The following is a 27,279-nucleotide window of genomic DNA, read 5'->3' on the forward strand; positions in this document are numbered from 1 at the left end:
AAAGTTAAAGGGAGTGCTTTTGAGATTTACCAAAAACATCCAGTTTATTTAGAGTTTGAGTTTGATGAGACAAAGGGTTTTTGTTTTTTTCTTTTAGTAATGAAAGCAAGAGTAACTACTGAAGGAAGAACAGACTCATAGTGTCATACAGACAGTATGACACAGACTCAAGTGTCATACAGAAAGTTGCACCAAATTTACTAACAGCCTGCTCTATGATTTTGTGTGGCAGCTGGCCTTGTGAATGAGCATCTGTCTTGGTTGACTGCTGGTTGTATTCAACAACTTCTGTTGTTAATCGAGTGTTGTGGATGTAGTAACTGAGGCAGAAATTATCAGCTCATTTTTTCATTAAGAACAAGGCCTGATTCCACAGGCTTAACAACTAGGCAGACCTATTTAGTTTAAAGGAAGCAGGTTGAATTCCAGCTTATTATATTTTTATGATTTCATTGTGTCTCGCTCCAATTTGTAGGAGGGAGGCAAGGTTCTTTGATATGTGTATACCCGGCGTGAGATTAAGAAGCAACGGTTCAAATGTTGGTCCAACCAGTTTATTAAAGTCCTAGGCATTTTTAGGGAGATGGGGAAGGGAAGGTAGGCTATAGGGAAAGTAGGAAATATAAGCAAGGAGTCTTTGCAGAGAGCGAAAGAGATAGTCACCACCGTGGGTCCAGCGAGGTACACAGTAGGTCCCTGGATCTCAGGAACTCGTCTGATCACCTCAGGGGATGGGAGACAGCCAGGGAGCTCTGCAGCAAGCCGGTCCCGGGGTTCTTCCGACAAAGTTTTCCCCTCAGGGAATTCTCCGTCAAAGGTGTCTTTGGGAGTTTTTCTCCAAAGTCCCCAGTTTAGCGAGGGCCTTTTATCCCCCATTTCGGTGGGGTTTTTTTCTTCTTCTTAACAAACGCTTCTTTGTAAAAAGATTTAAAACTAACTTTTCTGACATTCCTGCCCCACAGATAAGCCAGCAAGGGTTGGAGGTCTCTGTTGCCTGACACAAGATTTACCACCTTCTGCAGGGGTCTGCTCCTCCTAGCAGCACCCCTGGAAAAGACTGCTTGTCTTGTTCCTGCTTATCTTTACAGTCCTAAGCAGGGATGGCATGATAACACCCACCATTCACCCTCCTGGATAGTTAGCAGTTGCCTGTCAGAGTCTTATCATCAGAAAGGCCTCACGAAAGCAAACTTTGAGACAATGAAAGAAAAACAGTTCTGTCTTTCACACATTGTAATAAGAATTTTGCACTTCTTTCTCACTACTTGAACCTCTTCTAACATTTAAGAACAGTAGATGCTACTGAAATGAAATGGAGGGTACTGGATGTACATAGAAGAAAGATTATAAAATCACACCTGCATGTTTCCTGGGATTTCTACTGCTGGTGAAATTTGTCATAGAACGAGTAGTCTGAGCTGCGTGCTGGTAGAGAGACTGCTGAATTTGTTAATGCATCTTATTTTCATTAAAGATTAAAAAAGAAAAAAACATTTTTTTTTCTCATGTCAGATATGTATTAGTAGAATGCACTGTTCTCATCTTTTTCTAGGAGTGACTTCAAGCATTAAGCTTTTGTGATTGATAGTGAAAGGACAGGTATATGACCACGTTGTAAGTGGTAGAAGCAAATTGTTCTGATTTTCCTGATAAACGAAACATCTCTCTTTTTTAACACTTACATTGCAAATATTGAATGTCTGCAGAAAACAGCTTTTTGATTCCAAAGCTGTTTTATTCTACTGTAAATATATGCCAGTGCTATGACCACACTTGTTTGCTCATGAAGAAATACAGAAATAACAAAATAAATGTACTGGAAATCTCAGGTATGTTCCTGTCTCCCTTGTAAACATAGCTCTACAAAATTTACTAGGCCTTACACTTAAAATAATTGTATGCTCAGTTAAGATTATTTTTATCATTAGACAGGCAGATGTTGTACAGATTGAACTGGTAAGTGTATTTTCTGCAAGACTGATTTATTACTCTGTGTCTGTGTATATATTTGGTTTACTGAGTTTATCATATAAACTTTTCTAATTAATCTCCACCATGGATAATGCCTTTCATGAGGTCTAAATGGAACGTTATAAAAGTCTGAGGGAATATTTTCAGGTTTGAGATTCTGGTTCCTGGGTGTCACAGCTGTTCTGTGGGCAGCAGACTCGATCCTACTTACCTTGCTCACAGTAGTTTCATTTAAGTTATCTAACAGCTTATGTAAGTGAGAGCAGCATTTGGCACAAAGCAAACAAATGGCAGTAATGCTAATGTTAGAAATCTTTCAGCAGCACAGTGCCTTGCAGGAAGAGAAGCAAGTTCTAAATGTAAGCATCCCATTGGATTTTACTTTGATTTATCTTAAGTCTTACGTAGCTGCTCCAGCTTTATTTTCTTTTTTCAGTCCCACCATCAATCTCTGACAGCAGTGACACAGTGACAGCAGTGGTCAATAATCTAGTGCGACTGGAGTGCGAAGCAAGAGGCATCCCTGCACCCATCCTGACATGGCTAAAAGATGGCAGTCCTGTTTCCAGCTTTAGCAATGGACTCCAGGTATTGGGTTCAAATCCTGCCGTTTGGTTTGGTATGGGCCTCTAAAGTCTTTGCAATTTAATGATACAGACAAAGTTGGAGGTTTCAATATTGAGAGTATAAGGCTTTTTGCTCTGGGATATTATTGCAAGCTTACAGTAATTACTGTGCAAAATGTGCTCAACATGTATATATTAAAATAAGGTGGTCCTTCCAACTAATGTCATACTAAGTAAAAGTCTCCATAAGCAAGTTTTTCACTGACTGGCAAGAAGACTAAACTGGACCACTGCACTGAAGAGATCCTTAGAGTCTAAGTTTGCATAATATTTCATTACTAAAAGTAATTAGATGGAGATGGTTCTGAATCAAAATAATAAGGCACTGTTGCTTCCTGAAAGCTATTTTTATTATCTGAAAGATGAGAGCTGAAACTTATTTCAGTATGTGGGTTACTTTGGGCACAGACAGAAAATGTGACAGTGTTTGAAGCTAGTCAGAGAGGGATATGTCAGTATCTTGCAGAGAATTCTAAATTCAGGAGTTTCCTATGATTTGCATAAAGCCAGACTTTTGCTTTTGCAAGCAAAATGATGAACAGTGCAGTACAGGAAAGAGTGTAGGTAAAATATAGATGGTGGAAATCAGTGGCAAAGCAAGTAATTTGTTTTGGAATAAAACCTAATCGTTCTCATGTTTTTGCTTTACATCAAAGCACACATACTAAATATATTGTATTTCTTTTGCAGCTTCTTTCTGGAGGCCGAGTCCTGATGTTGACTAGTGCTCAGATAAGTGACACAGGAAAATACGCCTGTGTTGCAGTGAATGCTGCAGGAGAAAGCCAAAAGGATATAGATCTCAGAGTTTATGGTGAGTTTTCCTGACAATTTTTCTTGAATGAGGAAAACTCTTCATGGAGCTTTAGTGGTCCAAATGTTTGGTAACACTAAAGATAAGTTGTTCCAATCCATAATGAAAGCCAAGGATATCAGGACGCATGTTTGTGTGTACATGTATGTAAGTAAAAAATAAAGATAATAAATATATATGTATGCACACAGATGTATTGAAGTATGTATGTTCTGTGTGTCCTTGAAGAAATGTAGCTGCAACAATGAATTTGTAAGTTGTGTACACAAAGGCTTATTTATAAATGATAGGAGAAAATGCATATTTGTCTTTGCATGAGTTATACGTTGATCCCTAATACAAAAGCTGTCATGGGGGTGAAAGCTCAGTAGTCTTTATTGAACCTTAATGAGTTAATGTGAATTTGCCACACAGTGCTCAAAATCTTTCCATTTTCAGGCCCTTGCTTGCAAGCCACCACTTGCCAAAATTGCATTGTCCTTTTTAGTGCTAATCATGACGTTATACTGAGCCCAACAAGATAATTTTGTCTCTTCTCAGAAGAAAGATATCACTTTAGCTATTGTGCTTTCCCAGTTTTCCAAATTGTGCCAAGCAGTTGATTCTGTATTCTTTTTAACTGCACTCATGTAAATTCATCTGTCCTCCTTCTTCCTCCTGATTTCTTGCAGCTTCTATAAGATGTTTTTTTATATTTTTTATTCTTCAAGATCACTAGTGAAGTACAGATATCAAAGAGCATAATGTGCTGTCAGGTGAATAGCCATGGAGTTTAGCTGTAGCAAGCTTAAAGTTTCCCTGGACAGTTGTCTCACTCCAATTTGTAGGAGGGAGGCAAGGTTCTTTGATATGTGTATACCCGGCGTGAGATTAAGAAGCAACGGTTCAAATGTTGGTCCAACCAGTTTATTAAAGTCCTAGCCGTTTTTAGGGAGATGGGGAAGGGAAGGTAGGTGATAGGAAAAGTAGGAAATGTAAGCAAGGAGTCTTTGCAGAGAGCGAAAGAGATAGTCACCACCGTGGGTCCAGCGAGGTACACAATAGGTCCGTGGATCTCAGGAACTCGTCTGATCACCTCAGGGGATGGGAGACAGCCAGGGAGCTCTGCAGCAAGCCGGTCCCGGGGTTCTTCCCACGAGATTTTCCCCTCAGGGAATTCTCCGTCAAAGGTGTCTTTGGGAGTTTTTCTCCAAAGTCCCCAGTTTAGTGAGGGCCTTTTATCCTCCATTTCTGTGAGGCTGTTTTTCTCCTTAGTTTGGTGTGACATACCTGGCCCAACAGATAAGCCAGAACGGAGTGGTGCCTTTGTTGCCAGGCACAAGCATTATCACCTTTCGCAGTGGTCAGCTCCTCCAAGCCGCACCCCTGAGATAGACTGCCTGTCCTGCTTGCAATCATGAGCAGAGGTGCTGTGTCATGATGACACCCATCATTCACTCTCCTGCATAGTTAGCAGTTGCCAGTCAGAGTCTTATCATTCACGAAGCAAGCTTTGAGACAAATAAGAAAAACAGTTCTGTCCTTCACAACAGTTGAATGTTCTGTACACCAGTAAAATGAGGATGAACAATGATCTGCAGTTTTAGAAATCTTACAGTACTGTATGTGGAGAGAAACTTTTGGACTTTTAGATTAGTTGGAGAAAAATGTTTTTGATCTGGCAGTCTCTTAACTGTATAACAACTGTAAGCACAATTCTGGAAATCTTATGAGTTAGAAGACTGCATGTTTTCTTAGGCTAATTGAGACAGCTGGATAGGTTATTTTCTTTGATTATGGCTTTGTAAAGGCACTGCGGTTAGCATATTCACTCATGACTTGAGTCATGGCTACTTTTTGCATCTTCAAGAGGCAGTAGAGAAAGTCAGGATTTTGGCGCAGCAAACTCAGGTTTAAATTTGAATATAACATTTTGCATCTACAGAAAGGAATATCAGGGTACCTTTTGGAGTTTGAGGGTAAGTGTATTTGTATACGTAAGTGCAGAAGTGGCATGGATCTACTTACTGTTCCTTTGGTTTTGGAATCTCTGTCCCTTTTAGCTAGAAGAGATGAAAAGACATGATTAGAGGTTATATATGTAAAGTTACTGTTGTAATTTTACTGTTACTGAGCTTCTGCAGGGCCATCTTGAGTGAGGCTGTCACAGAGCCACAAAAAGACTTAATCTGGTATGAATAATCTAATTAAGAAGTCCCAGGAGGAAAATAATTTGGAATGCAGTTGGATCTGAGGTGGTTAGAAATGTGCGATGCACTAAGCTGGTCTAAGAGTTGGAACAACCTGACTTAACATACAGTTACCATGAGCATAATTAGATTAATTTTAAATCTTATTCATTCATAAACAAATGATCTAGTGTCTGTCTTTCCACATTTCATGAACTCAGTTTCCTTTTACATGCATTTCAGTTCATTTAGCTGGGGGGAAATGCAGTTGGTGGAGAATTATTTGGAAATAAATTTACCTTCTGCAGTAGTGGATCAGCTTCCAATGTTCAGTTCCACAATACTCATAAAGAATCTTTGTGAGTTCTGCAAAGAAAGATAAACAGATTTGTTTTCAGTTACTACATTTCTTGTCCACAGAGACCAGAATTTGCTCTAAATTATTTCCAAACTGCTTTGATGAATACTTCTTGTTGCAAGAAAAACAAAGGTTTATTGCTAGTGTTATTTTTCAGGATGTCTTGACAACTGTCTTGATGGTCTGCTGAGTACAACTTTGGGATTTCCTGTAATCTTCTTTGTGCTAATTAATTCAATATCTTTTTGTTCAAAGTGAAGCCAAGAGTATTTCTAATGAATGGTCCCACTGCTTCCCTTCTTCTTACTCACATATTTTGGGCAGCTGAACTAACAGATTACTAAGCTAGAAAGTGAGGGAACTGCAGCAATAAAAGCTTTTCTATTTGGTTTTGGTCAACATTTTATTGGGTGAAGTGAACAGTCTTAGTACACAAAAAGTATAAAAAGCTCACATGTTACTAGATGAAGTAACTCTTGCTAGAAGAGTTTAGATTTTGCAAGTATTTAATTGCAGACCTAAAGTTTGCCTTATAATTGAGTTTGTAGTGACTATGCCTTCTGGTTTAAAATGGAAAGAAAGGAAGGGGAATCTGTATCAAATGCTGTAAGGATTTAAGAATGTATCTTTCATTAAGAGCACTAGCAAGAGTTGTCCTCTGGATCATGCTTGAGCACCCCAGTTCTAGTTTGCTGTTAACTAAATGAGATAAACTACGTTTATCATGAGGGCTCCCAAGTTCTGTCTCACTGGCTCTAATCTGGGAAAAGGAATTTTCAGTGGAGAGCTGATGGTAAGCAGCGTGATGGCCTGCTGCACCCATCTCACCATTTTCCAAGGCGGTTTGTGTCTTGGGCTGAAATACTTTAAAACTCGTGAAGTGTCAGCTGCTTCAGTAGACTAAAAATCTCATCAGATTGTGATCCAGCCTGCTGTTACCAAAGGACACTCAGTTCAGCTACGAATAATGATAGCATACCATGTGTAGCAAGCAGTTCTCAGTCATTAATCTTTTAAATTTAATGTTTAATGTCGTCATCTTAGTGTTATGTTTCCTCCTTGATTTAGGGAGTTCTTTTCAATGCCAGCTGTGAACACTTGTTGATTTTCAAAGTTTAGTACTCAGTTGTTTCTTAATTGCTTTGTTTTTGGAAAAACCGCTGATGTTAAAAATGGGGGGAAATTATGAGGTGACTTTTTTTAAATACCATTCAAGAATAGCTATAGACTGCAATTTAAATGTGCCCAGAAGCATTTTTGTCTTCTACATAGACAACTTTTCCTCCAAAAGCTGATTTTTCTCTCCTGCAATTTGGAAATGTGTGATAATGAGGCTCTTGCTGCAACTGTTGTACATACTTAAATAGAATGCTCAATGCAAACAATTGCAGTAACTAGCTAGAAACACCACAGAAAACAAATGGACAATCATGTGGTGGTAAATTACATCTTACTGAGGATTAGATAATGGAATTTCTGGTGCTTATTGATATCTAAAGGAGACCTAAGTTGGATGTCAAAAAGATAGCAACTGCCATATTATTTTTGTTAAGCAAAGAATTGTTAATTCTACAGTATGTACTACTATGGGAAGTTTACAATACCCAAAGGCCTCTTTTTCTGATTCTAGTTCCACCAGACATCATGGGAGAGGAACAAAATGTCTCTGTGCTCATCAGCCAGGCAGTGGAGCTGCTCTGCCAGAGTAATGCTGTTCCCCTGCCCATGCTGACATGGCTTAAAGATGGAAGACCCTTGCTGAAGAAACCGGGTCTTAGCATCTCTGAAGATGGAAGTGTGCTGAAGGTAAGCTGGGCAGTCAGTGTGCATCAGGAACTTTGTGGGGAGTGTACCCATTAGGAGGGTGCTAGGTGTTTTTAGAGCTTGAATAGCACTAGCCCTAATGGGGCAACAAAGCAGTGCATAGGGCTGAGTGAGCAACAGCAGACACCTAAATACAGATTACGCAAGAGTTGTACTGTTACTTATATTAGGGAGATAGGTGTAAGCATAAAAATTTAAACCTGAGCAGCTTCACCCTGTAACCTTCGTATATAACAGTGTAAGAAAAAATCCAGGTTTTTGTTTTCTTCCTAGATTGAAGGAGCTCAAGTACAGGACACCGGCCGTTACACTTGTGAAGCGACAAATGTTGCTGGGAAAACTAAAAAGAATTATAACGTCAATGTCTGGGGTAAGATTTTTTTAAGCTTATTTCAGGAATGGGTGCATGGGAACTGTTGATCATGGCCTGAACCTCTGATTGACTACCTGACACAAGCAATGAGTCATCTGTGAGAGCACAGGTGAAGGCAATTCAGCTGTGCTACTGGAAGGGGTGGAGCCTGGATGCACCTCTCTGAGATCCCACTTAAGGGCTGACTGCCGCTGAGGAAGGATCTCTTTCTCTGGGGATTGCTCCTTTGTGGAGTTTACTGTGAACTTTCAACATCGGGGAGCATTTTCATTTATTGTAGATCATCTTTCCATCATGATAATCTTACTTAACCAAACATCTGTTTAACTTCTGTTTATTTATTGATTGTACAAAAGGGAATGGAGTTCAGAGTGAAGTTATGATGTGAGACACTGTAATCCTCTGCAGTTCATAAACTCATAAATGCTGATGTTCAAGCAGGGTGACTTTTTTTCTCTTATTTTCTTTAGTTCAACAGTTTCAAGAATGTGGATGTATTCTCCAAATTTCTTTGATTTGGTTCTTAATACCACATGCTTTGTAGGCTTCTTTTCAGGTTGGGATTCCATGCATTTTCAGAGCTCTAACTGGTTTTGTGTCCAGATCCTATTTATGCACTCTAATGCCATTTGGAGTAACTTACTCACCTTAGACATTTTAAAAATGCTGAAGCATGGAATTTCAGGGTTTTTTTTTTTTAAAAAAAAAAAAGCCTCTCCTCTATGAGGAGAGACTTAGGGAACTGGGTCTGTTTAGCCTTAAGGCTGAGAGGGGATTTGATCCAGGTTTATAAATACTTGAGGTGTGGGGGCCATAGTGGCGAGGCTGGTCTCTTTTCAGTAGTGCGTGGGGACAGGACTAGGGGTAATGGGATGAAAGTACAGCATAGGAAGTTCTGCACGAGTGTGCAGAAGAACTTTACAGTGAGGGTGACGGAGCACTGGAACAGGCTGCCCAGGGAGGTGGTGGAGTCTCCTTCTCTGGAGATATTCAAGACCCGCCTGGGAGCCTACCTGTGCGACTTGATGTAGGGAACCTGCTTTGACAGGGGGGTTGGACTCGATGATCTCTAGAGGTCCCTTCCAACCCCTACAATTCTGTGATTCTGTGAATTTTGGGTAGCTTTTCCTGCCTCATTGCTTTCTCCCTATATTCTAATTGAAATACTTTGAATTCAGTAAACTACAATTAGATAAAAGGATTTGTAATGATTAAACAAAAGTGTTTATTGTAGAATAATTATTTATTTAAAAGAAATGTTGTTTAAATTTGGGAATGGATATTGCTTTACCATGTGAGATCATGAGCTATTCCCACATTAAGCATACACAATTGCAGAATTGTAGGGGTTGGAAGGGACCACTAGAGATCACTGAGTCCAACTCTGCTAAAGCAGTTTCCCTTCTGCAGGTTGTACAGTTAGGTACCCAGGCAGTTCTTGAATATCTCCATAGATAGACTACATGCCCTCATTGGGCAGTGCTCTGTCACTCTGACGGAGAACAATTTCTTCCTTGTTTTTAGTATGGGATTTCCTGTGTTCCAGTTTCTGCTCAGTCTCTTGTTCTACTGTCGCTTTCATAGAATCATAGAATCACAAGGTTGGAAGGGACCTACAAGATCATCTAGTCCAACTGTCTTCCCCTTACCATACCTACAGAAAACCGCTAAACCATATCTCCTAGCTCCTTATCCAGACGCTTCTTGAACGCTGCCAGGGATGGGGATTCCACAACCTCCCTGGGCAGCCATTCCAGTGCCTGACCACTCTGAGACAAAAAGTTCCTTCTTATGTCCAGTCCTAAACCTCATCTGATACAACTTGTGACCATTTTCTCAGGTCCTGTTTGTTGCTTGGGAGAAGAGGCCAAGGCTCTCCTCATCACAACCTCCCTTCAGGACGTTGTAGAGTGCAATGAGGTCTCTCCTGAGCCTCCTCTTTTCCAGGCTAAACAATCCCAGCTCCCTGAGCCTCTCCTTATAAGACTTCTGCTCCAGACCCCTCATAAGTTTTGTTGCCCTTCTCTGGACACGTTCCAGGGCCTTAATGTCTTTCTTGTAGTGAGGATACCAAAACTGAACACAGTACTCGAGATGCAGCCTCATCAGTGCTGAGTACAGCGGGACAATTACCTATCTGCTGCTGCTGGCCACACTATTTCTTATACAGGCCAGGATGCCATTGGCCTTCTTGGCCACCTGGGCACACTGTCACCTCATGTTCAGCCAAGCATCAACAATACCCCCAGGTCCCTTTCCTCTTCGCAGTCATAAAACCAGGAATCCTAACCACTAGACTGATATGCTGTAATGGGGCATCTGAAGGGGATGGGGTCCTTTGTGTTGTAGTTGGCAGCCAGCATGTTGCTGCAGGAGAAATATGAGAGAAAAAACTATGTATGAATTTTAAAAGTTACTTAAAGCCAGTCAGAAACAGGTCCATTTTCTTCTCAAGGGCAGGAGTGATCGATGCAGTTATTCTTAAGTATGTTATTCCCTGCCTAGGGTCTGGTTTGCATTGCCAGTAGGGAATATAATTCCTTATAATTATCTCTTATAATTCTTTCAGAGCATAATGGGGCAGATTAGGATGAGGATCAGTTTTGTTATACTATTGGCTAATACCATTTTTCTTCAAATGTTATTTGGCATTTCTTTTCAGTTTCACCAAGAATTTATGGTTCAGATGACATATCTCAGCTGACAGTAATTGAAGGGAGACTGATAAGCTTGACATGCGAGTCTACTGGCATCCCACCACCTAGTCTTACCTGGAAAAAGAGTGGTGAGTGACCATCTGCTGTTTTTTTTAATAAAGCAAATATGATAATTTTGATCTTCTTTATGAATATTTTAGATGGTATGTTCTGATATTGAGTAGAAAACTAGTTTTCTACAGTTTTCTAATTCCATTCTTTCTAATCACTTCAGCTTGGCTTAGGTGTCGTTATTCCTAATGTCATGCAAGGGGAGTGCAGTGGAGAGGTGTCTTAGCTGACTTAAAGCTGGACAGTTTGCACACACTAATGAAGCACTTAACCTCTCTCTGTACATTCAGGTACTGTGTAGTGCAGTGGGAAAGGATCAAGTCTTATGCATCCCAGCAGGCCTGGCTGTGTGTCACGGTGCAGTAATGTGGGGTGGAGCTGGGCTTGTGATCATCTTTGCAACATGAACGTATCCTCAAAATCTCTCTTGAAATTTGCAGCTGTGGCACATTGCAAAGTGATGGAACTGCAGTTATTGTAGTAGTTGCTTTGGGGGATTACTGAAAATTTCTTTCATCTCAGTATTTAGGAGTAGTTTGCACACCTTTTTGCAGTAGGGTTAGAGCAATACATTGACAGTATTTTTACAATCTACAAAACAGTAGACAAAAGTAGGCATTTTCAGCACCTTTTAAGCAGGGACACTGTTGGAGACAGAGTATTAGATAAAATAAGGCGTTATTCTTCCTGCTTGTTAATTTTTTTGCTATTGATCAATTTTACCTATCTGTCTGAAGGCAGTGTTGTGTGCACCATCCTTTATTAATTACATCTTACAGAAAGAGCAAATTTTTTTCTTTTTTTTCTGCAAAAGATTTTCAGAGAAAATGAAATGTATCAGTCTCTTCTATACCTTGCCACACCCTGCCTCTTGGCAGCCTGTAAAGCACACTGAGATGATTGTACAATGTACTGCAGTGCTGAAGGATGTACATTCAAATGGTTGAAAGCAAATTTGAACCTGTTTGAAAGTTTAGAATGTAGTGCAACTTTGGATGTTCCTCACGAGTCAGATTTTTCATCACTTTTGCACATTTTCATAGGGAAATAGTGGGAAATGGAAATTCAGCTTTTATGAGTAATCAGTGGGAGATGTGCTCTTTCTGTCACAAAAATTTCCCTGCAGTTGACAACGATGGCAGTAGTTGCCAAGCCTGAGTTCTTAACAATGTAAGAGTCTGCTCAATGAAGGTCTCATTTGCTGAGCTGTAACCATTCCAGTTCTGCTCAGCATTTACTGGGCAGAAGTATGTACACACGTGCCACATGACACACAGTATGCAGATGGCCAGGTATGTATCTTGTATCCAAAGTTGAATGGCCTGGCTGAGGTGATCATACACAGGAAGTACAGGAAGTCAGGTTTTACTGAAAAATGATGAATTTGTGGAAATGTCCAAGACATTTTGGATGCATATGAGCATGAAGAGAAGTACTGTGTTTTAGCTAAAATTGTTCTATGTTAAGTCAGCAATTAGTATGAGAAGTCCTCCAAATCTGCTTGTACAAAGTTTCTGATGTCTAGGAAAACTCTGATATTGCAGTTCTAAAATGGAAATTGTGCATGTCAGTGACTGTTAAATAAGCCATTGGAATTCACACCACCTGAGCAAGCTTGTTGCCATTCTCTGCGTTTTTATCTGGAAGAATGTCTCTTTCAGGCTCACCACTTGAAGCCGACCAGTCAGGAAGGGTACGGGTATTATCTGGAGGCAGGCAGCTGCAGATTTCAACTGCTGAAATTTCTGATACTGCATCTTACGTTTGTATTGCTTCAAATGTGGCTGGAAGTGCAAAGAAAGAATACAGCTTGCAAGTGTACAGTAAGTTACCATGAGGCATTGTGTTCAGAATGAGCATGTTACATAAGTGTTATCTGTGCAGTGAGGTTAAGCTGCAAAATGTCTAATCCAGGACAATTCTAGGGAGCTCAGAGGAGATGAGTAATTGTAATACTGTCAGTTTGGATTTACCATGAAAGTGCCTGTATGTCTAGAAAGGGCATCTGACCACAGGTGACTACAGGATGTAGCATACCGTGGGTAGTGCAGCGTTTCCTGCCACTGAACTGTAGTAGTGATGACAGCTAGTTGAAGTAGTTGAAATTTTCCGGTTTTACTGCTAATTCAGTGTTGAGTTCAGTGAGCTATTTTTAAATCTTTTAAATCCCATGAAAAAGGAGATTTTCAGAAATTTGTAGGGATTGACAGAGTTTTCAGTTGTCTTTTCTATTTGATTGTTGTTTTTTTTTTAATTGTACGTAAGCTATGTGGGCTGGGGAAACAAAAGGTTGGTTGTGTTTTCTCGGCCCTGGGGAAACTGTTACGTATTGCCAGACTGTTCTTAACAGAATTGCCAGCAGTGACCCACAATAACTGCCTCAGCTAAAGCACTGATCTTGCAAGCGTGATTATTTTTCTGTTCAGAAGCAGGTGAAGATCCTGAAGTGTGTTTCTTTTTCTTTTGTAGTTCGCCCAACAATACTGGATGGTAATGGCCACTCATCAAAACTTGTTGCTGCCCAGGGAGGTGAACTTTCCCTGGAGTGCAAGGCTCGGGGTATTCCAGAACCAGCAGTAACATGGATGAAGGATGGCCGTCCGTTGGTCAGTGGAGAGGACATAGCGATACTTCATGATGGGCACTTTCTTCAACTGAGAAATATCCAGGTGTCGGACACAGGTCGCTATGTCTGTGTTGCTGCCAATGTGGCAGGGCTGTCTGACAGAAAATATGATTTAAGTGTTCATGGTGAGTGTGCAAAAAGTGGAGCATGTGTAACAGAAACAAAGCTGGCCTTTAAGTTCACCTGAGGATATCCAATAAATATCCATGTATTTAAACATGGTGACTATACTTATTGCAAGCTTTATACATAGCACACTTCCATCTGCGGATGTATTACAGAAATTCATATCCAATTTTGTTGTTCCTGAACATGTTAAAATCTTGTCTCTGTTAATACCAGTCCATCCCCCCAGCAGCTCCATCTCCCAAGAACAGAAAATCAGGATATAGTATAGTTTTGTGTGATGTTAGGCCCAGTTTTGTGATAAGGAAGTGTTCTTTTGGATTCTGTTGTAGGAGGCAGAAGTTAAGGTTTAACCAACAACACTACACTTGTGTGGCCTTTGCCAGAGGACAGTTATGGGAGCGTAGCCCATATATCTAGTCATTAGACTTTCTTGTTTTGGGCTATCAAGGGGATTTAAGATGGTTTCTCCAACTATAATTCATTTTGGTAATTTGACTTAATGGGATTGATTAGAACATCACGCCGCATTAGAGCCATTCTAACTCAGAATGGCACTTGTTTTGCATATGATTTTTAGTGCTTCACTGAACTGAGTATTTGTTTATAATGGGTAAAGCCAAGAGAAAGAGGCATGCAGAAGTTACTGTGCCACTGAACCAGGACAGCAATTTACAGGAATTTAGCTGTGAGTTCCTTTGCAAATCCCACGGTTTCACAGAGACTTTCAGTTGTCTCTGTAAAGTAGTTTTGTGTCTACTATCTTGCACCGAAAAGGGAAAGCTTGTACAACAATCAGGAGTGGTTTGGGAGAGAAAAAAACACAGTGCAGGATGAAAATAAATGTATGAATTTATCATTATTGAAAACGAGACCAAAGTGAATTATCAATTTATTTATTTATTTATTTATTTATATTATTTTTTAACTTTGTTTGCTGTACTGTATTATCAAAGTTCTGGATAGGATAGTAAAAAGAAACTTCAGCTCTCCTGAAGTTGCTTAGTCTGGATGATGTTTAGTTCTTAAGCCCAGTTTTAAAGAATGATCTGTAGAACTGAAATTACCTTTACTCCTAGCAAAGAAAATCTAAAAATGAATTTGAGGTAGTTATTTTAGTAGAGGAATTGTTCTTTCCATCTTTTCGCTTTCTTCTATCAGTCTTAACATTTTCCATAGTGTTGCATTCAATATTGGAAATTGTAATGTACAATGATAGGACTACTATAAACTGTTATTTGCTAGGGCTCTTAAGGCATTAAATTAAAGAATAAGAATAAGAACTTGTAGAATTAAATTTTATTTTTTCCACGTAGTTACACACAAAAAATACTCATCAGTTTAAGAAATGTCTCAGTTTTGTAGCTCCTTACTTGCCAAGCTTATCTTTATTAGGCTGACAGAATATTTTGAGAGCAAAGTTAACTTTCATTTGTTTTGCAGTGTGACTTTTCTTTCCTTTTTTTCCATAGTTCCCCCAGGTATTGCTGGTGACCTTCAGTTGCCTGAGAACATCAGCACTGTAGAGAAGAATCCCATCTCTCTGGTTTGTGAAGCTTCAGGAATTCCCCTGCCATCAGTAATGTGGCTCAAGAGTGGATGGCCTGTCACTTCAAACACCTCTGTGCGAATCCTCTCAGGTACAGCACACATTTAAAGCTATAGCTGTTTTATTTAAAAAAGGGAGTTTATTGAAGACCCTTCTGTTGTGTGAGCATTCCACACAAGGAAGTTTGTAGTCATAATCCAGATTGGTTGCAGTGCCTGGTAAACAGCCGATGTACACTAGGAAAGTTGCTACCAACTGTTACATACGTGAGTCGAAAGTGTGGTAACTGTTCGGTCCGTGGCATGGAATGAAGCCATATTTCTGGCTGTTATTGTATGTCAGTTCAGTGTGTATTTTCAGAAATGTGTCAGATAACAACATCTTGTGGAGAAACTTAGCATTAACAATGGGGAAAACAGATATGGTTCATAGGGATCTAGTTCTTTAAGCCAGCTTCACCTACAAAGAACTAGTACCAATGCCTTTTATGACCAGTAGCAGCTGACAAGAAATACCCTAAACAGGAAGGGCTTGGTACCTGTTCCGGTAAACCATCATTTTTGGCAAAACTGTGAGGAAGTGAGAGTACTTGAATGGCAGCTGCAGCTTTGTTGGTGCTTTATGTTTACAGTAGGAAATGTAGTTAGCAGCACTTGAGATTACAAGTGGAAGATGTGTACCTGGCAGACAGTACATTTTACATAGACATCTTGTCTGGGGTTCAACTTTATGGACTGTGTAGAAGTAATTAAGTATTTGACTATAACTGAAATGTAAGGACAACAACTGGAACGATTCTTTGATTTTGGAAGTGCCACTCTACTACAGAGCTAACTAGATCAATCTATGTACGTGACAGCGGGGCAGTAGGCCCATGGGCCCCTGACCCCAGAAGTGGGAAGGGAAAAGGGGAAGGGGCAGGGAGATGTGAGCTGGGCTCGGGAAAACAAAACAGAGCAGCAGCAACGATCTAAGAAGGAAAACTTATTTTACTAACTATTATATCGGAATGCAAGATAACACACTATAATACAGACTAATTGAAATTGAGGCTAATAAATCAAGTAAAATAAGAGAGAGAGAGATTTCTGAAGACTGAGAAGCCTACTTTGAAATTGAAGGCACCACGGTTTGGAAGCACATCCACACCCGCTGCCCGACAGTGAGAGAGCGAGCGAGTGTCACTTCCATGATGTATTTCCCTCTGTGACTGTGAGGTCCTCTGGGACGTGTAGTTTTCTTCTCTCTGCTCCACGTGATGTTATGATGTGAAATACCAATAGCAAAAATTATAAAACCATGACACACTCACAGCTAGAAATCTCTGTTTCTAGTATTCTACTGTAGCCACCAAACCATCCTATAGCATGAACATGAGAAAACTATCAGAGGTAAAGGAACTAAAAGGTACATAGAAGCTTGACTAAGCCTGAATTTGAAGCTAGAATTTGTCAGCACTTTTTTCCCCCATTGCTGTAGCTTTTGACATAGGTAGTCCTATGTTCTGCTGAAAGAACCTCTTCTGTTGAAAGGGGTGAATGACTGTACTGTGCAAACCTGGCCATTTGAATTGGTACACATTCCTTTTGGTGCACAGTTGCCATCAACAAAAGTCATGTCTTGTAGGCTTGATTGTCCCTCTTTTGCCTGTTGTTTTCTACACCCACACTAGTATCACCACCCAGACTCCAGAGTCATGATGAATGAGATACAAAGAAGTGTTATTGTCTCTGAATGTTAGCTGTAGTGGGAAACAGACCAGAACTTGGTGCTTTGTTTTCCAGCAAGTTTTGTGCTTTTGTGTAGTTCTTCAGAAAACTACACCTTGTGGTAGTGAGCTGGGACCAGCATGGTGTTGGAGTCTGTGTTTGTACAGCTGTAAAGAAAAACAAAAAAAATCCCTCTTTGACCAATGCTGAGAGGTAAAATACTTTGCCCAAGTATAAGTTCAGTTCTGTTGATTGGGGAAAAAATACTTGGCATTGCAGATGATTTTAATGTGTGGAAATCCTTCCTTAGTTGCAAAATACTCCTTCCAGTAGATGTGATTTCTTGATTGGAGGCACATCTATCAACCAGGTTAAGCAGTTTCTTCCTTCAAAGCACAAGGTCAGGAATGTAAATTTCTGGGTTACATCCTGATTATGAGACTCTGTAGAGGTCTGCAGACAGGAGATGCACAGTTCACATGTAATGTCCTGTGTGGTAATGATTGCTAATGTGAGAGCCGCTGATGAAAGACTGGAAGAGACTGAAGGTTGGCCACTATGTTTGTTTTTACAATTAAATGCTCATTGATGCTTGTTTTGCTGTTCTTCTGCCAAAAAAAAAAAAAAAAAAAAAAAAGAAGCAAAGAGAAGTTACTCTTCTAGGTCAATGTTCTTGATCCTCTGATCAAACATATTTAAAAATTATGTGTTTATAAAATAGCTTTATTTTTGTATGTTCCCTCTCTCCTCTTAATTATTTTTCCTCTGTAGTCACCTAGATTCTCAGTACAGTGAAATATTCACATAAGTGAAAATCCTGCTTTCTTAGACTGGATTCTGTGACAGTTTTCTGTACAGAAGTATGAGCACAAATCCTCCTTTCTGCAAACGTAGTCTGTCTGCTGTATCCAAAGTTTATGCACCAATCAGATGAGTTGTATGTGTACCCCCGGCATATTTATGTGCAGTCTGAGGGACCTGTCCTGCAGGCTGAATTTTCTCTGCATGCGCTCTGTAAATGTGTCTCAAAGTTTTCAGTGATATCAAGTTAACTGTTATCTGTTAACTTCCTGGTTAATTTCTTGACAGATGTCTGAATGTATCAAAGTTCACTTGAACATTTGGAAAGAAAAAAAAGGGGGGGAGGGGGATTTTGAAAGTTACTGAGTAGAAAAAATAGTTTTATGAATGTTAAATGCAAATCTATAAATACTTAGGATTGAAGCAGAGAAATGAAAGAAGCAGGAGTATGGTCAGTCAGTTTCTCTTACTGCTTGTTCAACAAAACTAAGCACATTAAAAAAGAGGAGAATATGCCTGTAAATTTTACCAAACCATACCAAATTGTCTGCACTAGTTCCAGTTAGAGAATGTATTTGGGAGTGTATTGCAGGGCTTTAATAATTGTGCATTTTTGGCCTCAGGAGGTAGAATGCTTCGTTTGACACATACGACTGCATCAGATGAAGGGCACTATACATGTGTGGTGTCCAATGCTGCAGGAAAAGCAAAGAAGGATTTTTACCTTTCTGTTCTAGGTAAGAATGTGATAGTTTTGCTGCAGTAGAAGAAGAAAAAGTAAGGCAATGTCCTATGCTTTGTTGTTGTTATAAAAATGAGTGTAACAAAACATATACCCTTGGGTGGGTGGGGGGGAAGTGCATCTAATAACATGATCTGAAAATGAGGTTATAAAGTTATAAAATTGCTTCTATGTGTGGATTTACTGTATTTTTAAAAACTGTAAGAAGTTCTTAAAACTTAGGATTCTTCATACATAATTAAGAATGAGTAGGAGCTATGTATGTTTTGGTGGTTTGTTGCTTCTTTTCTAATAAGGTGCTAAGTCACTGTACCTCTGGCTTCAGGTTACTGCTTCAGTCTGATCAAAGTTTAGGGGATACTGGCAGCCAGACTTCCACCTTCTCTTCAGGTTCTTGTTGCTCAAAGATTCATTATCCCTTGGATGAAATAAACAAAGTGAATTGCATTATAGGAAAAGTGAGTTTTTGTTTTTCTTCCTGGCCAGGTTTGTTCTTAGTCAGGTTGGTTCCCTGCTGGTTTGCATTCTACTTGAAAGGAAGATGACATGAATAATAGAATCACAGAGTGGCTTGGGTTGGTAGGGACCCCAAGGATCACGAAGCTGCAACCCCCCTGCCACACAGAGGGCCACCAAACTCCACATTCAATACCAGCCCAGGCTGCCCAGAGCCCCATCCAGCCTGGCCTTGAACACCTCCAGGGACAGGGCATTCATAGCCTCTCTGGGCTGTTCCAGCACCTCAGCGCTCTCATAGTAAAGAACTTTCCCCTTACATCCAATCTAAACCTTAAGCTGATCTGAAATCAAGACAAAACTACAGCCCATGATAGCCATGTTAAACTAAATCTGTGAATTTCTTGTACCACATGCTTGAAAGCAGAAGGGTGCAACTCATGATTAAGACCAGCACTGTTAAGCAGCACCGGGTATAAAAGTGTGCAGCTGAGTTTTGTGATGGCAGTAGTTTGTTGCAACAAAGATGTAGAGAAAAATCCAGGACCTGCAGGGAAATTAAATGCTCTGATTGGTACCGTAAAGTGTGTAAGATAAGTGTAGAGGGTGATCCTAGCCTTTTATGGAAGCTCAGCAGGGTTTTTAGACGGCTGTTCAAAACCTTCAATGTCTAATGCCTTTACATTACTTATTTTTTATTTTTTTCCCCCTCAGAAAGGACTGCTCTTTGGTTTAGTGGCTATTTATTATTTCTATCAATAATTAACAGGACTGATATAAAGTGCCTTGTGGCATTATTGTATATAATTTGCCTAAAGGTTTTTTTCTCTAAGGTGTTGAGTGTTAGCAGTTTCTCTTGTTTTCTCTATGTGATAATTTATGTTCATATCTGTTCATGTTTATTGGATGAGCTCATGGAAATGTAAGCCTGGTAGCATGGAAGAGGTGGATAAACACTGAAAAACGTTTATTGTACAGTTTTCTTTGGAATGTTTTAGTAGCCAGGTATTCAAGAGGGTTCTGGGAATTTCTCTTGCATGGATTTTGTACAAGTTTTGGTTGACTTGAAGAGAAAAATGCGCTGTGAAGGTGATTTCAAGTGGGCTAAGTGAAAAATCCCACTGTTCAATCTCCTCTTCCCTATCCTCCCTCTCTCCCCCCAAAATTTGTCTTTCTAGAGGAAAGTTACAGGAGTGTGGCCTTATTTACAGGGAGGTGTGACACCACCTCCCTGTAAATAAGAACCATACAGAGATATCACAGTGTTGTCTGAATTAGGGTAGGAAGTGCAACAGACCAGACAGTTTTCAGGCAACCTTGGTTAGCGTAGTACTTCTGCATTTGCAGAATGTTTGCTGTGACCCTGTCTGATTCTGAAATTAATATGCTGACAACCTCCTATATTATTGTGGGGCCTAAGTGATGAGTTGCTCTGTTTATTTATGGATAATAACTTCCTGCCGGTCTTATATCCTGACTTTTATGATCTTAGATTATAATTTTCTCCTGTCTAGTTCCTCCACCCATTGAAGTATCTTTGTCTTGTTGTGACTGAGCACTAGAATGTTTGTTCAAGTCTGTATTGCATTGCTTATACAGTCACAGAAAGGAATTTGGTCAGAACTGCATCACGAGTTCATAAGATTGCCAGTACTGGCCACATCTTCCTGCATGCAGTGTTCTGCTACTGCTACTCTCACCGAGTGTCCTGTACAGATATATACTTCTAGCCATCTGAAGAAGCACCTTTGCCATTCTAATCATCAAGTGAAATTCTAAACATTTTTTATTTTTTCTTCTTCACTCAAGCTTGTATTTTAGCGGAAGATTCAATATAATATATTGATTTTCACTGCTGAGAATGAATTTGCATATTATAATGCTTCTTATTTATCAAAACCTTTAGTTCTAGGTAGGTCAAGATGCATTGAATGCATTTTACTTCCTCTCTTAATAGGCCTTCTATTTAGGTTAAAAGTTTACATTGTTATTTAGAAGTATTGTCTGCCTGTGTAGTCCAACAGTTTTGTTATAAAGCTTTCCAAAATCTCTTGGAGACTGGGTTACTTTCTTAGAGTTACAGGCCTCCTTTTCATTGCATAGCACTTCACGTCTATTCCATTTTTGGTTCCATCTTACTTTGTCTTGAATCTACAAATGTCTCTGTTTTGAAAGAAATAGTTGATGTGAAGGTTTGTTGGTCTGAGAGACTCCTTGCCAGCACACTGACAGTCTGGCCCCTCTCATCCAATAATGCATTAGTCCACATAGTCCTAGTGACCAGGATTCTTTGGAAGCAAAGTGGTCAGTCGTACAATAAGAGTTTTCTTTTACGCAGCTGCTTGGGATGTGGATAGTTATTTTTATTATATGGTGTTATCTTTTATTTTGTCAGAGAAACATGATTTATACTGCAGCAAGATGCCTTTAAAACCATGTAAAGCCGTGTTCAGCTGACTGTATGGCAGCTGTATTTGAATCAAACATATTTCTGCCTTTATTCATCCACTTGGTAATCTGATGTATTGCTTTGAGCGTGCTGGTAAGTAAAAAACATGTGGTGTGTGAGCAGACAAGCTTTTTCTGTCCAATTTTTAAAAATAAATTATTTCCCTACAGTTCTAGATGAATGCTTTCAATTAATAGAGGGAAACAAACAACTCTTAAACTTAAGCACATTATTTTGAGCAAATTAATCACTTGCTCCTTAATGCAAGTGAAGAAATTTGCTTACAAGCTTATAAAAGCGACTGCTGACCATACTCAGAAATACAGGAATACACCTCAGCACCCCAAATCTCTATCTAGCTCTCAAGACATGAGGCAGTGAGGTGAGTCCATTCAGGGTCCGTGGTCCTCTCTTGTCCTATTGATGAACAAGTATGCTAAGGGGTGCAGAAAAGAGGTATATTTGTTCTAGCAGGGCAATACTACGCTGTCTCACATCTGGACTTGTTTCTGGTAGATCTGAGCCATTTGTTGATCTAAGTTCATAAGAGAAGTATACCCTGACACATAAACCTTTGCTGTGTTTAGGTTGTTTGTAAATAGTAATTAATGTTGTCTCCTTATATGATTCCAGTGCCTCCAGGGATTGTGGATGAAGATAAGCAGGAAGATGTGAAAGTGAAAGAGAAGAACAATGTTACTTTAACATGTGAAGTGACAGGTAAATTTATACTATATTACTTTTACTCATCCTGTGGTCTCAGTTTTCACTGGTTCTGACCAGGGTGTTTTGAGTACAATTTTCACTCGAGTGGAATTTCTGAATTCCTGGTTTAGACTTCCTGTGTGTGGCAGGAGTAGGCACATCTTGTTGTGAAGGTTGCATCAAATGGAAACAAGAGATGATGTGCATTTATTCTCCTGTAGAATTTAAATGGAGGTATACCTTCAGGAGGTTCAAAGGCGTAGAATGTGTATTTCAGAACCTCTCTCTAAAGGATATATTCTAAAAACCCATTCAAAACTGTATTTTTCTGTTATTCAGAAACCTTGGTATATCCTTGAAGCTATGCAACGGCTAATATTTGCAGGTTTTTTTTTACTCCATTAAGGGAATCCTGTACCACAGATCACCTGGGTAAAGGATGGGCAGCTTCTAATGGAGGACAAAGATCACAAGTTTCTGTCCAGTGGACGTTTCCTGGAAGTCACCAATGCTCAAGTCTCAGACACAGGAAGATACACATGTGTTGCATCCAATACAGCTGGAGATAAGAGTAAAAGTTACAGTCTTAATGTACTTGGTAAGGCAGCTACTCTGGCTCTTGCAGAAAAAATAATAATTTCAGAAAAAAAAAAAATCACCTTGGGATTGTGTAGTCTTTTAATTAAAATAGTTGTATGACTGATTAAGGTTTAATGGCTGAGTAAGTGATAAATAACCTTAGGTGAACAGAAACAGCAATTCTGTTCTTTAACCACTATAGAGCTCGAACAGGCAGAGCTGTAACAGGATATTGAGCAGGCCTGTACATGGGCTCGTGGAAGGGAGTACATGAGTACTTTTCAGTTGTTACTTTTTGTAAGAACTGCAACCATCTGCAGTTTGCTTTCTTTCATGAAGGTTATTGCATAACCAAATGAAAACAATAGCGAGTTTGTTTTCCTCATCCTCATTTCCTGGGCATGTACCTGCCAGTTCTGCTGCTCAGAGGATCATCAGGCAGTGACTGCCAGCTGCTGTGCAATAAGTTGTGGTATTCCCAGTGACTTGTCTTAGACAAGAGCTAGGGGTGCATGGAGTCCACTGACATGGGCTGACTGTTGTCTATAGGACAAAACGTGAAACTGAATGAATGTTGTCTGGTCCTGGGTCTCACTGCATCTGCTAGGATTGCCTCCCAGCTACCTGAGGCAGAAACTAGATCTCTAGACTGAACAGAAAAATGGCTTTTCACAGGAATCCTTCCTCTTGTTAATGATTTTGTTGCTCCTAGTGTCTCCAACCATTGTGGGTGCAGATAGCCATGCAAGTGCAGAAGAGGTCACGGTTATCCTCAACAGACCAACATCTCTTGTTTGTGAGGCTTATTCATATCCTCCAGCTACAATAACCTGGCTGAAAGATGGTAATCTTTTAGAATCAAACAGAAATATCCACATTTTGCCAGGTAATTTGTTTGTTCTTGTTGATAGTTAACATAATTCTACTGTTTACTGACTGTCACAAAACTTTTTTGATAAATCAAAGAATGTATTTCTAGGAAGTACGTTTGTACTGTATTTGTACTTCCAATTCCATTCTTTAAGTGCTTCACAACTAACTGACTCGTTACTTATGTTTAATTTGTGTTCAGGTATTCATCCTGTTGTTCTGTAGAGATAAATGATTGCAAACAATTTCATTGCAGTTACTAATGAATGTAAATAACTTAAAATTAAGTGGGGAAATAGATGGAGCAAGAGGAAAACAACAAAGCTAGTGAAAAAGAATGTAGTGGTGTTTTTGTTTTCCATGTAGTTAGTAGCTTGCTATTTCTAATTTGTGGAGTAATTGTTACCTCCTGTACCCAGAATGTGGAGGAAAGGAAAAATCTTGTCTTGAAATATGGAAGTAGTATAGTGAACAAGCACTTTAGCATTATTAACTGCAGCCATTCAGGGGAGGAGTGGTGCTAGCATTGATAGCAAGGAATGGGGCGGCAATTACTAGGGCCATAGTCTGAAAAGAGCTACAGCTAAATTAAATTGTAATTCATCACTGAGAATTCAGGCAATCTACAACATAAATAAATCCTATGGAAATACAAATGATGAATGTCAGTGTTGTAGTGGTCAACTGAAGTCTTAAATCTGGCTGATCATTTATTTTAACACTGTCACATTGTGGCTGTTGTTTTTATCAGTTCTCTAGAGGAAGTTATGGATCTCTGTTGTATTAAATGCTACACCAAAGAAGAAAAGCAGTTCAGACACTTTATGTTGAACAGTCTGCACTTGTTTTGTTTCAGTGCTAATGTCTGCTTTCCTTTTCCTGTGAATGAAGTACAGAATCCTAAGTCACTCCTTTCTGTCTAAACATCTTCAACAAGTTTGTTTGTTTGTAAAAATCAATTTTAACAAGTTTTCAAGAAGCCCATGATCAACAGGAGTTGTGATCCAAAGCTCTCCTGGAGATTATGCGCTAATAATTTATTACAGAGCACAACGGAGACCAAGGTATTTGGAAGTATGTGCAAAATCATTTGAATAATAGGCCAGCAGGATTATAACTTAAATGTTATTAAGGAGTGGTCTTTTTTGGCAGGTGGTCGAACCCTGCAGATTCTAAGTGCTCAGAAGCACAGTGCTGCAAGATATACCTGTATAGCCACAAATGAGGCTGGAGAAACCTTGAAACACTATGAAGTGAAAGTCTACAGTAAGGAAATGCTTCCATTGTTAATTGCTTTTGAGTTCTTTTCATTGTGTTACCTGTCTTGGTGTACAAAAGGATTTCTCTTAGTTATTTTAGGAAGCAACTGCATTTGCTCATGACATTGCTTTAGGACAGGCACTGGAAAACGTAGCTGTTGTATCCTTTACAAGTGCTGTTCTTAAGCCAAAAATCTGTGTACCATCCAGGGGAAGATGTTTAAGAAATGATGCACTTTAGTTTCTTCTGAGATGTTTTTGATTATGGTTGTGGTTGATCAGACAAATGCAGCACCATGGGAGGTGTGAGCAGAGAATCTGAATTTTGGAAAAACAAAATTCTAATGGAAAACTTCCATTACGTAAATGTACATAAAGCAGGAGTACGGTAAAGCAGGCGATTTTAGTATGTGCACAAAAGCTCTCCCATTCAAGCCTTCTTGACAGCACTTTGTAATCTGGGCATTTGTGCTTAATATTATGTTTTAATACTCAAGCTTTTTCATTACAGGCTCAGTCAGCATGGCTTCTCATCTCTCTTGCTTTGAAATTGCTAACTGTTCAGTTTGAATTGGAGTTTGATTTGCGCCCTTACAGTAACTGTACTGTTATTTTAATTACACGATGTTGTTAATAAGGCCCCTCTGGACTTGGAATAATGTGGAGAGTTCATAATTGAAATCTGACAATATAGCAACATAACATTCCCACCCGGTCCCTTGCCAGTGCCATTCCAACTGTCAGTTATTACAGTACTGTCAGCATTAGAGAGAATTTAAAACTTTCCACTGAAAAAAAGAATGGAAAATGCTTTGAAAGCATTTATAGTAATTAAAAAGATATTTTGAGACCACAGCATGGGGTTGGTTAAAATTTTTGAAATGCTGTGTTCATTCTGATTCAGAAAGAAACAAGATTTCACAATGTTGAGGTTTTAGTGGAATGGAAATGTTGAATTTTAACCACCTAATCTGAGTGTGGACTTCAAACGTGTGTTGCTGAGAACATTTGTTTACATTGAAGTGCTTTATAAAGACTGCAGTGCACTGAGCTTTGTAGAACTCAAGCCAAACATGTAACAGAGCACTGTGGCTAGGTAAGGCTCTGGTAACTTTCTATGTCAAAAATGTTGAATGCAGCTGAATTGCCTTTGCTCAGCTGTGGGAAAGAGGCAAATTACAAGGGAAATGCACTTGCTCTCCTCAAGTTATTGTCTGTCTTTTCCCTTTTCCCATTTAATTTTTATTTGCTGTATAAGGCAGTCCCTCAAGAAGGTCTCTCTCCCTCCCCCTATTTCCTTGCAGTTCCACCCACCATTAACAGAGGGAATGTCCCAGAGATGGGTCTCTCCCCTAAGGAGATGAAGATCAAAATCAACCATAGCCTCTCTGTGGAGTGTGAAGTGCATGCCGTTCCTGCTGCTGCCATCAGCTGGTACAAGGATGGACAGGCCAGTCTCAACCTTATTTACTTCTAGTGGGTGGCTTCCCTACAGAAAAAAAGCTGCAGTTTTATTATCACTGTTATTGGGCGTTTAAAATAATGCTGAAGTTATCAGGAATTCATCTCTCCTCTGTTCCTGCTTGTGGAAAAACACCTCATATCTAGTTCGCTGTTGACCAAATCTCTGCAAGTGGTCACTTGTGTTTCAGGGTGCTTGATAGTGCAATAGTAACAGCAGAGCTGGCATTCCTAGGGCCTGCTGTGGCTTGTGTATTGAGGAGGGAATGCCCTGCCTGAAAGCAGCACCCTGTGGCATTTCCACATGCAGCTTTGCTCTTGCTTGGGTTCCCCAAATGCAGAGCAGCCCTGCATTTAGTTCCTTGTAGTGTTGCCCTTGTACAAGTTGCAGACCCTTTCGCTGGGTGCTGGCAGGGCTCCTTAAGCTCCTGCCACACACAGCCTTCTCAGTGGCCTCACCCTGAAAAAGGAGCAGTTTTAGTACTTGCTTTAATTGGCTGTAATTAACAAAAGCATTGCCACTCTTTTGTCAGGCGGGAGAACAGAGCAGTTCTTCCTTGGCTTTTGGCAAGCCCTTGCGTGGCAGACAGGTGCAGCTCTGCAGGAGGAAATTCTCTCTGAATCTATTGCATGTGCAGAAACAGCCTGGTGTCACACAACCATCTGAATTTGACCAGGAGACGTAATGTCATATTGCTTCTGCAAATATGACTACTTCTAATTAGTGTTAATAATGTATGTGTCAAATTACATTACAGCCCCTTAAACCAAATGATCGTATCATTATCCAAGCCAGTGGCCATACTCTGCAGATTACAGAGGCTCGGGTTTCAGATACTGGACGTTACACTTGCCTGGCATCCAATATTGCTGGAGAGGATGAAGTGGAATTTGATATAAATATACAAGGTAAACAGAGTTAAGCTAATAAAATGCTTTTATCTTTGTTGTTGTTGTCTGAGACCTTTTTTTTAATGTTCTAGGATGTTGAAATTATGTATAGTTTTGTGTTCTTCCTGGTCTAATTCAATCCTTGTGTTCTGTG

At 39.7% G+C, this 27,279-nt stretch overlaps 1 protein-coding gene across 6 annotated transcripts in view; it reads left to right on the forward strand.

Moving 5' to 3' along the window:
• Positions 1 to 27,279, forward strand: part of HMCN1 (hemicentin 1) — a 184,835-nt gene that overhangs the window by 100,723 nt on the left and 56,833 nt on the right. For 3 of the 6 annotated variants that reach the window (XM_085510830.1, XM_085510827.1, XM_085510829.1), the window contains 15 exons: positions 2,408 to 2,559; positions 3,288 to 3,411; positions 7,568 to 7,743; positions 8,035 to 8,131; positions 10,797 to 10,919; positions 12,564 to 12,725; positions 13,372 to 13,653; positions 15,127 to 15,294; positions 18,337 to 18,450; positions 21,994 to 22,080; positions 22,472 to 22,663; positions 23,357 to 23,530; positions 24,667 to 24,780; positions 26,078 to 26,223; positions 26,993 to 27,143. In XM_085510830.1, the coding sequence (XP_085366956.1) occupies positions 2,408 to 2,559; positions 3,288 to 3,411; positions 7,568 to 7,743; positions 8,035 to 8,131; positions 10,797 to 10,919; positions 12,564 to 12,725; positions 13,372 to 13,653; positions 15,127 to 15,294; positions 18,337 to 18,450; positions 21,994 to 22,080; positions 22,472 to 22,663; positions 23,357 to 23,530; positions 24,667 to 24,780; positions 26,078 to 26,223; positions 26,993 to 27,143 (2,262 nt within the window). Of the gene's footprint in view, positions 1 to 2,407; positions 2,560 to 3,287; positions 3,412 to 5,259; positions 5,370 to 7,567; positions 7,744 to 8,034; positions 8,132 to 10,796; positions 10,920 to 12,563; positions 12,726 to 13,371; positions 13,654 to 15,126; positions 15,295 to 18,336; positions 18,451 to 21,306; positions 21,454 to 21,993; positions 22,081 to 22,450; positions 22,664 to 23,356; positions 23,531 to 24,666; positions 24,781 to 26,077; positions 26,224 to 26,992; positions 27,144 to 27,279 lie in introns of those variants that run through there. The other 3 variants (XM_085510831.1, XM_085510832.1, XM_085510833.1) reach the window with 3 other exon arrangements.

This window comes from Coturnix japonica, chromosome 11 (genome assembly GCF_054131305.1).
Source record: "Coturnix japonica strain WE chromosome 11, WE-NBRP24, whole genome shotgun sequence".
NCBI lineage: Eukaryota > Metazoa > Chordata > Aves > Galliformes > Phasianidae > Coturnix > Coturnix japonica.